At 42.6% G+C, this 13,923-nt stretch overlaps 1 protein-coding gene across 1 annotated transcript; it reads left to right on the top strand.

Annotated features, from left to right (window-relative positions):
• Positions 1 to 1,680: 1,680 nt before the first annotated feature.
• FAM210B (family with sequence similarity 210 member B) lies at positions 1,681 to 12,317 on the top strand. Its single transcript, XM_034787347.1, has 3 exons — positions 1,681 to 2,412; positions 7,167 to 7,342; positions 10,453 to 12,317. Exons 1-3 carry the CDS (start codon positions 1,921 to 1,923, stop codon positions 10,667 to 10,669), a joined length of 885 nt encoding a protein of 294 aa, XP_034643238.1. The 5' UTR covers positions 1,681 to 1,920; the 3' UTR covers positions 10,670 to 12,317.
• The last annotated feature ends 1,606 nt before the right edge of the window (positions 12,318 to 13,923 follow it).

Here is a 13,923-nt window from a genome sequence, read left to right as displayed (position 1 = left end):
TATTTTTACTTCCTGTTTTCCTTGTTATATTTATAGCTTAGAATTAACAGTCAAGTAGTCAAGTCCAATTTTCCCTGCTTTTGCTGGGAGAGGGGACGATTGGGATCTCAAAGATGTTGTGAGCTGTTTGAGGCAGGGGCCATCTTTTTATTCTGCGCCTAGCACAATGGGATTGCGGTCCGTCACTGGGCCCCAGATGCTACCACAATGCAAATAATTAATCATGATAAGAAATGTGTACTGTGACATCTCATGCCAGAAATGAAAGGGCAGGAGCATTCTATCTACCGGTTCACCCAGGTACATATCCATCTGTACCTCCCATGTATTTAAATATAGACATGATAAAAACAATATTTCCTTCTTTCTTCCTTCCCTCCTGTCTGGTGGTAAGACAAATAGCTTGATAAGGTTGTAAAGGATTTTTTTTAATGTATGTTTCCTTGTGTGCATCAATGAGTGGGTCCATGTATATGTATTGAAACAAAACTAAAATGGAAGGTCCACTCTCAGAGACCTTAGTTCTGAAAGTGAGGTCATTCTTAGTCTCCTGTGGGAATGAGTTCCACAGTCTAGGGCCAGCTGCTGTGAAATTTCTGTCTCTTGCACTCCTGCATGAGCCTCTTCACTGTCAGCTACTCATATGGCAGTCTGTGGCACTGTCATAAATTCGCTAGATTTCCAGCTGCCATTAACTCGTCCACCTACATTTCCAATGTGAAAACAACCCTTCTCCACAACCTTCTCTTCTGCTCCTTTTTTTGGTAAGGCAGATTTTTTCAGGACTTCTTTCTACCTCACAAAGAAGCAAAAAAAGGACACAAGCCAGTTTTTTTTCCCTTTGCAACTCACCTTTTATGATGAGTCCTTAACCATGCCCTGTTCATTCCCTCTGAAGCATCTGGCATTGGCCACTGTTGGAGGACAGGATACTGGGCTCGATGAATCATTAGTCTGACCCAGTAAGGCGATTCCCATGTTCTTTGCCAAACTCAGTGATGCTTAAATTCAGAGGTTTGCATTTAAGGTGAGAGTCACACACACATGCCATCCCAAACAACAGGGCTTTGTGCTGGGAATTAAGGGAGGGCTATAAACAGGCCCCAGACCCTGTGGGCTTCCCCGCTGCACTCCTGCAGCCATGAGATGTGCTGGCACGGACTCCCTGGCCCTGGGAGTCTTTCCTAGCCTGGTCACCACAACTCCTGGTGTTCTTAGCCACCCACCACTGTGCCAGAAAGCCTGGAGTGTTATTTGCACACCATATTGACTAGCTCCCCCCCCTTGCTTCTGGGGAAGGGTACAGTTTGATTACTAGCAGCTAGTCCTGCTTTCCTTCAGACTTTCTATTCTCCTCCCCAGCCTTTACTTATATAGTCCTAGCAGCTGGGGGGACAGGGGAGTCTTCTCCACCCAACTAGCCCTTTAGCTGTCTCTCTACTCAGTTCATTGGCACCCTCTGCCTTTTACCCTGAAAAGCAGGATATGGAGAGCCAGTTGCTGACTCAACCCCCCCCCCCCCCCCCTACACGGGCATCAGCCTGGGCTGCGCTGGCCCCACGCCTAATGGCCCGTCCGCCCCAGTCTAGGTTGAGCTGGGCTGAGCCCTCCCCCGTCGGCAGCGCGGACCCTGGGGGCTGAAGCGGTGCAAAGACGCGACGGTCAGGCCTGGCTCTACTGAGGACGATCTGCAGGGGAGGGGAGGGGACCTAGCTTCTCCCTCCCCGCCAGGGTCCGGGGAGGAGGCTGCCAGTAGCTGCGAGGGACTGCTCCAAACCGGGCTGCCGTCCCGCTTGCTAGGCAGGGGCGCTGTCTCTTTAAGGAGGAGGGTGCCTGGGCGGGCGGGGGTGGCTGTTAGTCTCTTCGGGCCTGGGCTGCTTCCCTGGCCGGGCTCGCGGGCCAAGGGGCCCTGTTCCAGCAATGCCCTGGCTGGTGCACCTGGGCTCTCCTGCGGCGCACCGCTCGCTGGGCCCTGGGGCGCTGCTCCAAGCTACCGCACGCATCGTCTGGGGCAAGGTGGGCAGCGGCGGCAGCAGCCCGAGAGCAGCAGCTGGGGCCCCGCCGTTCCTAGGCGGCCACCTGCGGGCTGTCCCCGGGGGAGGCGAAGCTAGAGAGGCTCCGCACAAGAGGCAGCATCGACCCAGCTTCCGACTGGGGTGCAGCTGGCTCGCCCTGGGGGACCTGCGCCTGCAAAGCCCCCTCCGCCTCCTGCCCGCTCCTGCGCTGCTTGCCCCAGCTGATCCCAGCCGCCGGGCCGGCTGCAGAGCTGCTAAGGCGGGTTATCTGCCCCCCCACAAGGGCTTCGGCGACCAACAGCAGGTGCAAGAGGACGCGGAGTTCAGCCATCTGCCGCCCGAGATAACTCTGCAAGCAACTGCCAGCAACTTCCCCGGCAGCGGCAGCTCCGGGAAGGTGGGTGAGGGTGACTCAGGCTGAGCCAGCAGCAACTTGCTAAGTGGGTTTAGTTTTGCTGCTCTGTATTGTCCGTGTATCCCGGTGGATATTGGCACATACCGATACCGCCCTAGGCTTCTTCCCATTCCATACAATCCACTTGTGTCTTATGAAGCTGCATCATGCATGGGGTCTGGAGTGGGAAGCACTGTCCCATTGAGAGGAAAAGGGGCTGTGCGTGGGCTAGCTCTAATCTGTGCAACCTAATTTCTCAGGTTCTACCGTGTTTCCGTCCAAAATGGGTGTGACGGGTTGGATCACAGAAACACCCCTGGGAGCTGCCACCCGATGTGCAAAAACTACCCCTGCTTCTGTTTTCCCTGCCAGCTCAGGACTCCAGCACCCTGTCTTGCTGAGCCAGACACTCCCGTCTGGCTCCAGACACAGACCCAGGGACTGAATCACTTGTCCCAAAGCTGCAAGTTTACCTGAAAACAGCTCACAGAAGTGTGCTTGTCTTTAGCACTTAGATGCCCAACTCCCAATGGGGTCTAACCCCAAATAAATCCATTTTACCCTGCATAAGCTTTATGCTCATAAATTGTTCCCCCTCTATAACACTGATAGAGAGATATGCACAGCTGTTTGCTCCCCCAGGTATTAATACATACCCTGAGTAAATTACTAAATAAAAAGTGATTTTATTAAATACAGACAGTAGGATTTAAGTGGTTCCAAGTAGTAACAGACAGAACAAAGTAAGTCACCAAGCAAAATAAAATAAAATGCGCAAATCTATGCCTAATCAAACTGAATACAGATAATCTCACCCTCAGAGATGCTTCAGTAAGTTTTTTCTCAGACTGGACACCTTCCAGGCCTGGGCACAATTCTTTTCCCTGGTACAGCTCTTGTTGCAGCACAGGTGATAGCTAGGGGATTCTTCATGATGACTCCTTCCTCCCCTTGTTCTCTTCCACCCCTTTATATATCTTTTGCATAAGGTGGGAACCCTTTGTCCCTCTGGGTTTCCACCCCCCCTCACTGGAAAAGCACCAGGTTAAAGATGGATTCTTTAAAGATGATCACATGTCACTGCAAGACTTCATTGCCCACTTATCAGCACACACATATACAGGAAGACTAACAGGTAAACATAGCCATCTGCAGACAATGGTCCTTGTTAATGGGAGTCATCAAGATTCCAAACCATCATTAATGGCCCACACTTTACATAATTACAATAGGCCCTCAGAGTTATATTTTATATTTCCAGTTTTAGATACAAGAGTGGTACATTTATACAAATGGGATGATCACACTCAGTAGATTATAAGCTTTGTAATGATACCTTACAAGAGACCTTTTGCATGAAGCATATTCCAGTTACGTTATATTCACTTATATTTTTATAAAACCATATAGACTGCACAACGTCACAATGGGTTAATTTTCTACATCACCATCAAGATTTATCGAGGGAATAAAGATGCCAAGGAGTCGCCATTGGGGAGATGGTCTCACAGCAGGGTACAGAGGGAGGGAAATATTCTTATTCCATCCCATAGGAAGTTGTTTGAAATCTTTCTAGTTATAGTGTTATAGCTAGTGCCAATTTGCACAGACTGGACGTAGTTTTAACAGGCAGTAAAACAACTTCTTTTTTAAAATATAATGTCCTGTCCACACACTGGCCAAAAACATTACTTGTTTTCAAGCTGCTGCAGTTTCTGTAGGATAGGTTTTAAGAATAGAAAGTGTTAAAATAGAGGAAATGGTTCTAGTACTTGTAATGTGTGTGTGCATCATATTCTCATAAAATACAGGAGAAAGATTCTCACTTCCTCCCCTGTGCGGTCTGCACATTTTGAATTTTATAGAAGATCTCAAGTATCCAGTTTTTCTGAAGTGACAGTTAAGAAACAAGAGAAAAGGGATGAAATTCAGTTGGAAAGTTTAGGTTGAATGTTCCAGGCAGCGATATCTATTAGCCTGCAGGATAGTTTCCCAAGGTATATGGTAGAGGCCCAGTCACTTGGGACACTTAAAACTACACTGGGCAGGACACTTGACAATGTACTGGGGCAGGGGACTAATGGTCTTTCTTATCTCTTTTATCCTCTTCCCTATTTCAGCTCAAAGACAGAGTGTGGAAATGTCCTTAGTTATCTGCACATGTATTTTCACTGTTCAATACATGTAACTTTAAAAAAAATAGGAGTGGTCTTGGTTAGAAATGCAACACGAGTCCCTTAGAACAAAATGTGTAATGTTTTAACATTCATAACTTGGCTGAACTGTATGTGGGTGTTTGAATTTTTTTTCTTTCTCTTTGTGGGGGGAGGTTGTTTTTAAACTTGTTTGTGCCAGAATTTCTAAACGTGAAGGTTTAGCTCCAGGTTAATTATTATGGCCAAGTAGTAAGCCATAAAAAACGCATCTCTTTGGTTTTTCAGAGGTGCTTTGCATCAGCTAGTACCCATTAAAATCAATGAGAGTTCCAGAGTACAGTACCTCTGAAAAATAGCAAATTATGATGGAAGTAATGATGCTGTTTTCACTAGAAATGCTGAAGAGAACAATGCCTTGAGGAGAAAAGAATGAGAGCCAGTGCCCATCACTTAAGAGCTCTTGACATGAGCTTCTTTCTCTTCTGTGTCAGACCACCCACTGTCTGCACACTATTATCCACATGTATTTTTCTTTTATTAGATAAAACACTCTTGTTTGAGACCCTTCTGTGACCTATACTAATTTTTTAATTCTTAATACAGTTAGATTTTGTTTGTTTGTTTTGTTTAGGGGGAAATAGTCCCGTTGGTATTGCCAAAGAACATCATATAACTACAGATGCTCACAATTCAAAGTAGTCTCTCTTTTAAAAAATATATATATTAAACTAAGCCTTTTAAAATATATTTTCTTTCTTTGCATTTCTGCAGGACTGGTTCTACAAATAAACACTGAATTTCCTTTGTCTCAAAACAATAATCTAAAAATAAAATTTCATTAATATGGATCTGCCCTCACTGAGGCCCCAATTAATCAACCAGATGCATGTGGGCAAGGAGATTTAGCTCCAGGATTGTGGCCAACTCTGTGCTTTTGGTTGCTTTCAGTCACTGTTGAATTCTTAAACATGTTGAGCACCTTAATCTTCTAGTGGGTTGATTTCTGGCATTACAGGACTCCCTGGGTCCAAGAAAAATAGACTTTCTACAGAGATGTTATAGAAAATAATTCTGTTCTCTCAGCTGTCTTTACTAAGCAAGTAGATATACAGGGCATGACCACACCGGGTAGTCATAATAAACAGCTGCTAACATGGTACTGGCTTAATCTCTTGCCTCATTGCTAATACAGATTCAGAAGCTGCCTCAGTGTATTTTAGTCTAGTGCCCTAGATTAGGGAGAGCGAAATTGAAAGAAATGGAAGCCACTTGGGTGACAAGAACAGGCTACATAGCTCAGATCCTGTGATTTCATTTTGCATTGTTGGCTTTGATATAATGAGCCTGGAGTTCCTGAGAATCCTCTCCTGGTTGTATAACTGCCTGAGATGCCCTTTAGCACTGTAAATTGAAAGCATATATAATATGGAGCTTAACTGGGCCTACTTATTGGCAGACTGAAAGAGTCAAAAGACTGAATGGGCAAAGGAAAATGAAATATTCTCTCTTCTGTCAAGGTTTGAGGCATATTGACTGGTGGGAAGCATCTAGTGGCACTGCCTCTGCCATAAATAAACAGGGGGCTTCAGTCTCGGTGGCTGTCAGAATGGTACCACTACTATTAAGTAAATTGAAGAAGAGGGAACCCTTCTGTCCATCCTATTGTCCAGTAATAAACGAGATATCCCAAGGTTTTCCCTCTTGTCTTGGCCAACATTTCCTCTGGGGTTAAGACAAGATAATGTCCAAGACTGTGTGTCAGATCTAGTACCTGAGGCTCTACCTGCCCAGTTAGGATCAGGTTGCTTTGAAACCTATTTTTAATATAAAAATTCTGTTTTATACCTTATTCTGTTATAGAAATGCCAGAGGAAGAAATGAAATGGGTTCCCCAATGGCTATAGCAGAAGTCTGTCAGTGGCTGCCAAACCACTGCTAGCGTAGTTGCACCGCTGCTTGTTGCTACCGAGCTACAGCAATAATTCCCAGGTTCTTTCTCTATGTTGCTGATGTACAAAATGTGATTTACAAGAGCTTAAAATGTTGGGCCTTATTCAGGGGTAAATTATTTTAAGCTGACCTCTCTCGATATGTTGTGTCAGATGTGCTTTCTGTGTCACCAATCACTTGGCCTTTGGCGAGACAGTGCTCTTTAATCTGCACTGTGAGGCTGAGCATTGAGGTACAAAGCAAAATCACTCTGGCATGCAAACTAAGGATCCTCTCCTACAAGTGACTGTGTGGGTGGAACTCTGCCTGAACTGAGTCAGTTTCAGGGTCGGGATTATATTGTCTATATTTATTATTCTGTAATAGGAAAACTTGCCCTAGTACTGGGGTCCACACAGAGCTCAATGCAACCCTTAAGCCTGGGTTAATGGCTCATGTGGACCTTGTGTACTCTCTTCTATGGGGTAAATTGCACCTAATACTATGCATCTTTGTTTTGCCCCCCTATCCAAAGCACCCAAGAACAGCACGGCATAGAGTTCTGTGCTTTTATTTTGCTTCTCAGCAAGTAGCTTGAAACAATTAACTGGAACCTGGACATTGTGTGTCATGTGAGTGTTCGTTCTAAATCATCGTTTTCTTTTTGGATAGGACACAAGTAGATCCCCTGAAAAGGAAGTCACGGATCCCAGTGATGAAGATGAGAAGAAACCCAACAAATCCCAGCAGCTGAGAAAAGTTTTTAAAGAATACGGAGCTGTAGGAGTTTCATTCCATATTGGAATTTCGTTAATGTCTTTGGGAATATTCTACCTGGCTGTTTCAAGGTGTGGATTCTCTTGCAGACTCTCTGGCCTTGGGTAATCTTGTGTATAAAATAAGAAATATCAAGCAGGCATGGATTTTTGAGGTAGTACTTAACTTCTGAGACTAGTCAGGGCCCAATGTTGTGTCTGCTCTATGTGCAGAAGTCTCGTGGCATCCAACTGGAGATTCATGTATGAAGCAGTTGCAGATTTGGGACCAGTCTGAGTTGAGACAAGCAAGAGTAAAGATGAGGGTTTGCATTTAAAATGTACCTTGCTCTACACCTGGGGGCATGCAGGATGGGGAGTGTGCCAATGCAGCCATCCGGAAGGGAGTTTATGTTTGTTATTTTGGGGACATGCTGTTTTAATGAAACACTGGCTTGAGCAGTGTAGATCTGAGAGCCACCACTGTGTGCTGGAGCTGAAGATTGTTTTAATTCAGTATAAATCAAATAAAAACAGAACTGTATCCAAAACAAGGTGATTACCCTCAGGGCCAGATTTCCAGTTAGGCACAGTAGGCATATGCCTAGGGGCACCTAAAAATTAAAAGAGGGTTAAAAGTTTCATATATATATATATTTTTTTTACGGAAAACACAAAGGTCACCTGTAGGCAGGGGGCGTGCTGAAGATGCTGTGCCTAAGGACACATAAGATGTAAATCCGGCCCTGATTACCCTGGAGATCTACTCGGGCACTTGTATGCAAGAAAGGAGAGCAAAAGAATAATGTAGGCTGGTAGGTTCCTTGAAAGATACCAGTTAGAATTTTGCCTATAACTGCAGAAGAAACAGAAAGATTAAAACAAATATAGGACTGGATTTAAAAAAAAAAAATAGAAGGGTGACAACTAGGGAGGAGAGAGAGAGGAGTTTGTACATGGCTTTTGGTGGGATCATGTCCTATTTTTAGAAATGTACATAATTATTTACAGGAACAGAGCACATGATGGCAGCAAAGATCCCTCATGCACTGCACAAACATAACTCTCCCGTTACAAAACAATTAATGTACCATTACATGTAGGCACAGCAGAATTCGATTTTTTTTTTGTAAGTTTGACAATTAATATTGATTTTTATTTTTAAGCGTTTTTTTATTTTTAACTATTTTAATTTTCACATTTGTAGGGAATAAAAGGGGGGGGGGTTAGGGTAGCTCTGACAGCAAGGCTGCAGGGGGCTCGCTGTGTGGCTGAGAGGCCTGAGACAGGAGGGCACAAGGTGCAGGAGCGGCTGTGGTCGTGGCTTGGCAGAACAGAGACCTTTGGCCAGAGTCGTGAGGAGAAGCCACCAGCTGGGGGGGATGCCACCCAGCTGCTGAACAACTCCTACCCACAGATGACCTCTGCATTCCTGGCCAGGGAGTGAGTCACCAGGACTGCAGAGGGCTCCCTGCAGCGCTGTGAGGCCAGTGACACCAGATTCCTGCAGGTGCTAGGTGCATTTTCCAACTGTTGATGGATTTTTTGTTGTTTTTTGTTTTGTGTCAGGTGAAATTGACACTTACCAATGACTAAGGACATAAATCAAATCCTGCTAAGCCTAATTGTATGGCCAAGTGTGAGAAGTGCAGTGGGGAAAAAGTGGACCATTGCAAGGTCATGTGGGAAATACTCCAGAATTTAGAGCCTATTCTAGACAACTGAAAATAGTTGTGGCTTCTTTGTTTGCAATGTATACGTGACTGATCGATGGCAGGAGTTGACAAGTCCCTCTTTCTTTCCTTTGCTCTGTTTTTTACATAAGTTATTCAGCATTCAAACAGCCTTTTTACTCCTCCATTAGCGAACTTTCAGCATTACGTATGGGTGTATTGTTGTCTTACTCTGTCTTACATCAGATTTACTGATGGTCTTTCATTTTGCACGTTGGTTAAACTTTGAAAGATTTAAAGATTATTTACAAACTTCCAATTTATTTTTTTTAATTCAGAAGGTAGAATAGTAGAACAGGGATGTTACCTAGGGAGGTTGTGGAATCCTTGTCATTGGAAGTTTTTAAGAACAGATTAGACAAACACCTGTCGGGGATGGTCTAGGTGACCTCTTGAGATCCCTTCCAGCCCTACATTTTTATTATTTTTTAACTGTAAGGGACATATCTGCGTATTGGGCTGATGCTGCAGATATACAATTGTGAAAGCAGAGAAAAGAGGGATGAATGAGAAGGTATTTGGTTTTATAGGGACACCAACCTGGGAGGGGAAAAATATCACATTTCAGGCTGAAAAGTTGTTTCCTATTCTTGTAACAGGCATCATTTGAAATTGTCAAAAATATCACACTGTGCATTTGACAGCACTTTGTGCTTTTTCAGTTTCTGCATGTTGTGTGGGCCTTTCACAGAGCAATGGGGAGGAGAAAAATATATATAAAAAAATTAAAAACTCGTAAAACCACAAAAATTGGCTTGGAGGTATGGGAGGGCTCAGAGACAAATGTAATACCTCAAGTTACAATTTATAATTTATTAGCTTTCTAGTTGATGGTGCCTCTTTAAGTCAATCACAGTTTATTTTATTTGTTGGAATTTTAATTTCTTAATGCATCTGTGCTTTAGGTTTTTGATTTACATAGAAAAAGGGAAATGTCAAACAGCATGGGCTTCCTGAATTGTCAGAAAGATTGCAGACTAATCTCAGTGAGAGCAGTATAAAGCTAGAGTGGCTCCATTTTAGAAACTCATCCATTGTGTTAAATCAGAATCTGGCACACTTAACTGCTTTTTAAGTAACGACATAAAAGTTAACATAGTTATAGCAGAACAAAGGTAGGTGTTCAGTTAAGGAACAGGATCATGAATACCCAGATTATCCTAAGTAAGGGGGGGAGGGATAGCTCAGTGGTTTGAGCATTGGCCTGCTAAATCCAGGGTTGTGAGTTCAATCCTTGAGGGGGCCACTTAGGGATCTGGGGCAAAATCAGTACTTGGTCCTGCTAGTGAAGGCAGGGGGCTGGACTCAATGACCTTTCAGGGTCTCTTCCAGTTCTGGGAGATGGGATATCTCCATTAATTGAATTTAAGTAAACAAAAGATCTCTTTACTAACATAAGGGAACTGGTACAACTTTTTGATTTAAAAAATAAATTACAATAAATTCTTTTTTCCTTTTTTCCCTCCCCAGTGGTGTGGACATGACCGCAGTTCTCCTAAAACTTGGATTCAATGAAGCATTGGTGCAATCCAAAGTGGCTGCTGGTACAAGCACATTTGTGTTGGCCTACGCTATTCACAAGGTGTTTGCTCCAGTCCGAATCAGCATTACCTTAGTTTCTGTGCCATTCCTTGTCCGATATTTCCGTAAGATTGGTTTCTTCAAACCTCCTGCCTCAAACCCATGATGAAATCTTATTGTTTAAAAAAAAAAATGTCATGTTCATATAGCTTTTTAAAGTGCTGTGCAACTGCAGTTACCCTATTTGGACTCAAGTTAATAGTGATCTCATCTTGCCTTTTTGACTTGTCTTTTTAGGTAAATGTTTCTTTCAGGAAAATGTTGATATCTACTTTCCTTTCCTTCTCTTCCCTTCAGAACTTTGTTAAAATGGTATCTGAAAACTCCTGCAAGTGATAACATAAGCACTTACCTACCAATGAGGAAACTGTTTAGAAAGTACATCTTAGAATCTTTACAGCTCAGCCTTTTAGGCCTTACTTTTTTCTTGGTGAAACACACTTGCTACAGTGCCGCACTAATTCATAATAGTGTATTTCAGGAACTAAACTAAGGTTGAATCCCCATTTAATTATTCTCTGAAGCATACTCTGTCCTATCATGTGACTGCCTCTTTTGATACACAAACTCAGTGCTTAGTATTTATCTGCTGCCCCTTTAAAATAATTTGTTGCTCTGAAAAGACACTCTGGCCATGCTGTACTTCCATACTTCTAAGTTGTATGGATGCTGAGCATCACTTAAAAGCTGTCTCCTGGTTCCAGTAGAGCAAGCTGCTAGCCAATTTTATTTATACTAGAGACCTATAGACTATTTGAGTGAAATCCTGACTTCCCTGAAGTCAATGGAAGTTTTGTTACTGACTTCAAGGGGACCACAATTTCAGTCTGTGGGCATGATCCAAAACCCATTGAAGTGGGTGGCAAGACTCCGATAGGCTTCGATGTGGTGGATCAGGCCCTGTATTAGCAGACATATCTATAACTGGAACTGAGCTGTAGCAGGTTCTCAACCCCTGCAGAAGAAGCTCATATACATTCCTGAAGTCCACATGCTATAATTCTGCAGACTGTTGAGTGCACCAGCTAGTTACTTGATTCTTATATTAAACTAACATAAAGACTTAATATGGGAGTGATCTACACTTTTAAGACTTTATTGCGTAGCTCACGTCAGATACCATTTTAAAGTGCTATTTCCTTAGATGTTTGAGTTGTCCATTTGGCTTGCTGTTCACAACTCAATATGGCATGTTTCTACAAACTGCTGCAATGTCTATAATTCATCAAGCCAAGAAATTTGCAGGTCTGAGCTAGCTACTATGGGGGTGTATATTAACTATTTTAATGTGAACAGAAAAAAAGCTTAGTTCTGATCTCTGCAGTAAATTCCAAACACTTACCAATGTGCTACATTGCTCTTGCACTGCAGAAGCATTACCGTGAAGTCAAGGGTATGTCTACACTTACCGTGGATTGATACAGTGATCGATCTACTGGGGATTGATTTAGCAGGTCTAGTGAAGACCCACTAAATCGACTACAGATCGCTCTCCCGTCAATTCCAGTACTCCTCCAGAACGAGACGCATAAGGTAAGTTGATGGGAAAGCTTCTCCTGTCGACCCAGCGCAGTGTACGCACCACAGTAAGTCGACCTAAGCTACATCAACTCCAGCTATATTATTCACATAGCTGGAGTTGCGTAACTTAGGTCGACTTAGGGCAGGTCTACAATACAGGATTAAGTGAGATTGATTTAAATGAGCACTTAGTAGTAGTTTCAGGCCCAAGATTTAGATTTTTTTTTTTTTTTTAATTACAAAATGAAATAGAAATATTTTCAGTAGCTTTATCTGGATGTTCCTCTGCAGTGTTGGGAAAAACGAACACTGCAGCATCATGCAAGTGAAATGGGCTATAAACTGATTAGTTTAGCTTCACCCTCCAAGCTGAGGGAAGTGCAAAGAACTAAGGATCTGTCAAAATTGCATTATCATTAACTTATTTATCCTTTTAAATAATTGGTTGAAAATTGCTTCTTAAAAATTTTATTACTGTGACAATGTTCCTATCATCACGTGGAGTTTAGTATGTACATATAGCTATGCAATACAGAGTGCCCACAATAAGTTATTGTGTACGCCTCAAGGGATTTTGATGACTTAGGGCTAGAGTGGCAGCTTGCAAGCTGCCCTGAGTAAGGGGCAGCATATAACTGCACTACCCCAGGAGCAGTGGCCATATTGTGACTAAGAATTGCAGTGTGGTCCCTGCTTCCTCTTTGTTCCATGGGAGATGTAAGCTGTGCCAGCCTTCTTTCTAATGTAGCTTAAATCACCATCTGCACCTGTTCTGCTGCTCTGGCTGGCTCACTGCCTGGCCAGGACAGAGTTAGCTGCTCCTAGGTGGCTGCATTCCCTCTTGTATTGTGACCCATGACGCAGATAGTCTATGCGAGGCAAAATGGGGTGCCTCACATCCCTGCAGTGGTGTGTAAGCTCGTTTATGATTGAGTCCATAAGTAACTCTGAAATCAACTTATCAAGCAGAGTTTACATTTTATTTTAGTTTAATTGCTGGAATGTTTTGACTTTTTTTTATTGAAATTGCCTTCTGGTGATGCTACTGAATAATGGACTTTCTGGATAAAATTGAAATATCTTTAAGTAACCATTGAAGGTGGTAGTGGGGTTGTTGCACTGTTAACTCCTAACAGTAACTTCCCTAATCTCCTGCAATTTGCTAGCTGCTGAAACATTTGGGGGCCTTTAAGGAAATTTAGACATTCTACTCAAGGTCAAACACTGATTTATTTATTTTTTTTAAAGGAAACATTTTTGGTTTTATTCCCTTTCCCATAATTATTTCTAATAGAGCCATTTTCTCTGGTGGGCTCTTATTGCTTCATAGAGAGTTCTCTGATTTTGAGTACTGTTGCAGTCACTTTTTGATATTAATGATATAGCAAGATACAAAAAATTCTACTTTTTAAAGTATTCAAAGTGTCACATCACTTTATTCTTTCATTTCTAAGTAAAATGTGTATTTTTCTATTATCACTATTAGAAAAACAAGTAGCATTCCAGTCCTTCTATAAGTTACTTCCTGTAATGCAGTCATGATTTTGTGGTTTCTGGAAACAATGCTCACTTTAAAAATCACCAGCATACCACACACTGCTTACATTTTAAAAGTTAATTTCATTTGCTGAGTGAAGTAATTAAACTGCACTTGTCCCTTTTAAATCAAACACACTATTTTTGACCTCTGAATTAGACAAATCTGGTTGTAAAAACTGTCATTTGCAACCTTTGTTTAGATTACACTGGAAAAAAGTTATTTTAAATCAAGAATATATTTTGAATTTCTGAATCATTTGTAAGCTTGAAAACAATTAGTGTGTGAAATAGTAGTAAAGG

Source organism: Trachemys scripta, chromosome 12, assembly GCF_013100865.1.
Source record: "Trachemys scripta elegans isolate TJP31775 chromosome 12, CAS_Tse_1.0, whole genome shotgun sequence".
In the NCBI taxonomy this organism is placed as follows: domain Eukaryota; kingdom Metazoa; phylum Chordata; order Testudines; family Emydidae; genus Trachemys; species Trachemys scripta.
The sequence above is the reverse complement of the archived record's forward strand: the minus strand, read 5'-3'. Positions and strand labels throughout refer to the sequence as shown.

Bases quoted from the DNA above. Each gene is read 5' to 3' on its own strand.
- FAM210B (XM_034787347.1), top strand. From the start codon at position 1,921: ATGCCCTGGCTGGTGCACCTGGGCTCTCCTGCGGCGCACCGCTCGCTG. The intron at 2,413-7,166 runs GTGGGTGAGGGT...CTTTTTGGATAG, and splicing joins GCAGCGGCAGCTCCGGGAAG to GACACAAGTAGATCCCCTGA. The intron at 7,343-10,452 runs GTGTGGATTCTC...TTCCCTCCCCAG, and splicing joins TTCTACCTGGCTGTTTCAAG to TGGTGTGGACATGACCGCAG.